General features: G+C 58.6%; 1 protein-coding gene across 1 annotated transcript in view; it reads left to right on the plus strand.

Moving 5' to 3' along the window:
* The window catches only part of cyc7 (guanylyl and adenylyl cyclase family member), a gene marked incomplete at both ends in the record, with an annotated part of 7,746 nt that overhangs the window by 1,651 nt on the left and 4,340 nt on the right, over positions 1-1,755 (plus strand). Inside the window, 3 exons of the mRNA XM_002955585.1 lie at positions 404-584; positions 1,176-1,227; positions 1,566-1,573. Coding sequence (XP_002955631.1) covers positions 404-584; positions 1,176-1,227; positions 1,566-1,573 — 241 coding nt within the window. The remainder of the gene's footprint in view (positions 1-403; positions 585-1,175; positions 1,228-1,565; positions 1,574-1,755) is intronic.

Consider the following 1,755-nt stretch of genomic DNA (forward strand, 5'->3'; position numbering starts at 1 on the left):
GGGGTGGGTGGGTGGGTTTTGGGGTTTGGGGGTGGAGAGAGTGCGGAGGCGGGTATTTGGGCGGATGGCAGGGTGGGCAGCCGGCTGCTTGGCAACACCTCCCTCGTTCGCTCGCTCGCTGTTTCGCTCCTTCGTTGGTTCGTTCCCGGTACTGCTGGGCCCGGGTTAGTTCCTCCCCCCTCCCCTGACGTAGTCCTTTCACCCCGGGGCTCTCCTCCTCCCCCCCCCCCGTGTGTGTGCATGTGTGTAGTACAGCTCCGTCGTGATTGTCGTAGCTTACCACCGCCGCTGCGGCGGCTCTTACCTTTGTTACCCTCACTTGTCCATGTCCCCCGCTAATACACACACACACACACGCGCACACGCACATACACACACACGCGCGCGTGTATCCCCCCTGCAGGCACTTGGAGCTGTCCCCCCGCGGCGGCTGGGCGCCCCCCTGGCGAGCCCCCTGCCTCGCTGCTGTGGTCCTGGGGGCTCTGCTGGTGGCCCTGCTGGTGTTGTGGCTGCTGGTGTCCCAGGAGCAGCACAACAGGCTGCTGAGGGCTATGTTGCCGGGGAGGGTCATCCGGCAGCTGCAGGTAGGTGGGGGGGGGGAAGGTGTGTATGTGGGGGCCGGGGGGAGAAGAGGGGGTTTTGATGATGGGTTTGATGGGCGCTCTGGGGGGGGAGGGGGAGAAAGGGAAGCGAAAGGAGGGGTTGGGGGAGAGGGGCGCGTTTCCTGTGTGTGTGTGTGTGTGTGTGTGTGTGTGTGTGTGTGTGTGTGTGTGTGTGTGTGTTTTGTGTTTGCTATGCATGGATGGATGCTGGTAGGTCGGTCATTTATTGTGCCGCGAGTTTAAGCCGCGAGTTCGACAACTAACAAGTTACAAGTTTTACAAGTTGCGCACACAAGTGCGGGTGTGTCCGTACAAGCCGGGGGAGGGGCCCATGGACGTTGTATTGGTATTGATGCGGGTATTGACGAGGGAGGTCATCATCATTCTGCCTCGTCAGTGCGAAGCGCCTCAGCGCGACGTGCCTGGCCTCCCAAGTTAACTAACTCTACCGCCATCACGCCCATGATTGTGTTTTTGATTCTCTTTGTTCTTCTTCCCCCACACCGCCGCCAGTTTCGTCACCCTCCGCGACCACCCTCCGTCACCTCGCATCCCCTTTTTTCCTTGTTGCAGGCTGGCGAGGTGCCCATTGCCGAGGAGTACGACACAGTGACGGTGCTTTTCAGTGAGTTTATGTATGTGCGCGTGTATGTATGTATGTATGGATGGATGGATGTGGCTCTGGATTCGGTTTGAATTTCAGAATTTGTTTCATATTAGGATGTTAAGTGCCGTCCTGGCGTCGCGTTTATATTTGGTATGATTTCTTTTTCTTTCTATTTCCGTCATTTCTTTGCCCACTTCTTGCCTTGCCTTGCATTGCTTGCACCTCACCCTCCCCGCCCCTCTCCTCACTCTCCCCGCCCCTCTCCTCACCCTCCCCGCCCCTCTCCTCACCCTCCCCGCCCCTCTCCTCATGCTGCTGGTGCTGCTGCTGCTCGCCGCATCTCCACCGCCCCTCAGGCGACATCGTAAGTACTTCTGGTGTGTCTTGAATCCAGATCCAGCCAGGACCCATCACAAAATCCAAGATTCAGGATCCAGAACTCAGCCCCCCTCAGCCTTTTGGACTCCCTCTCATTCAGCAGTTGCTGTGTTCTTGACCCCCCCTGGCCCCAACATCCCCAACACACACACACACACACGCACGTGT

The sequence above is a fragment of the Volvox carteri genome (assembly GCF_000143455.1).
Source record: "Volvox carteri f. nagariensis unplaced genomic scaffold VOLCAscaffold_53, whole genome shotgun sequence".
NCBI lineage: Eukaryota > Viridiplantae > Chlorophyta > Chlorophyceae > Chlamydomonadales > Volvocaceae > Volvox > Volvox carteri.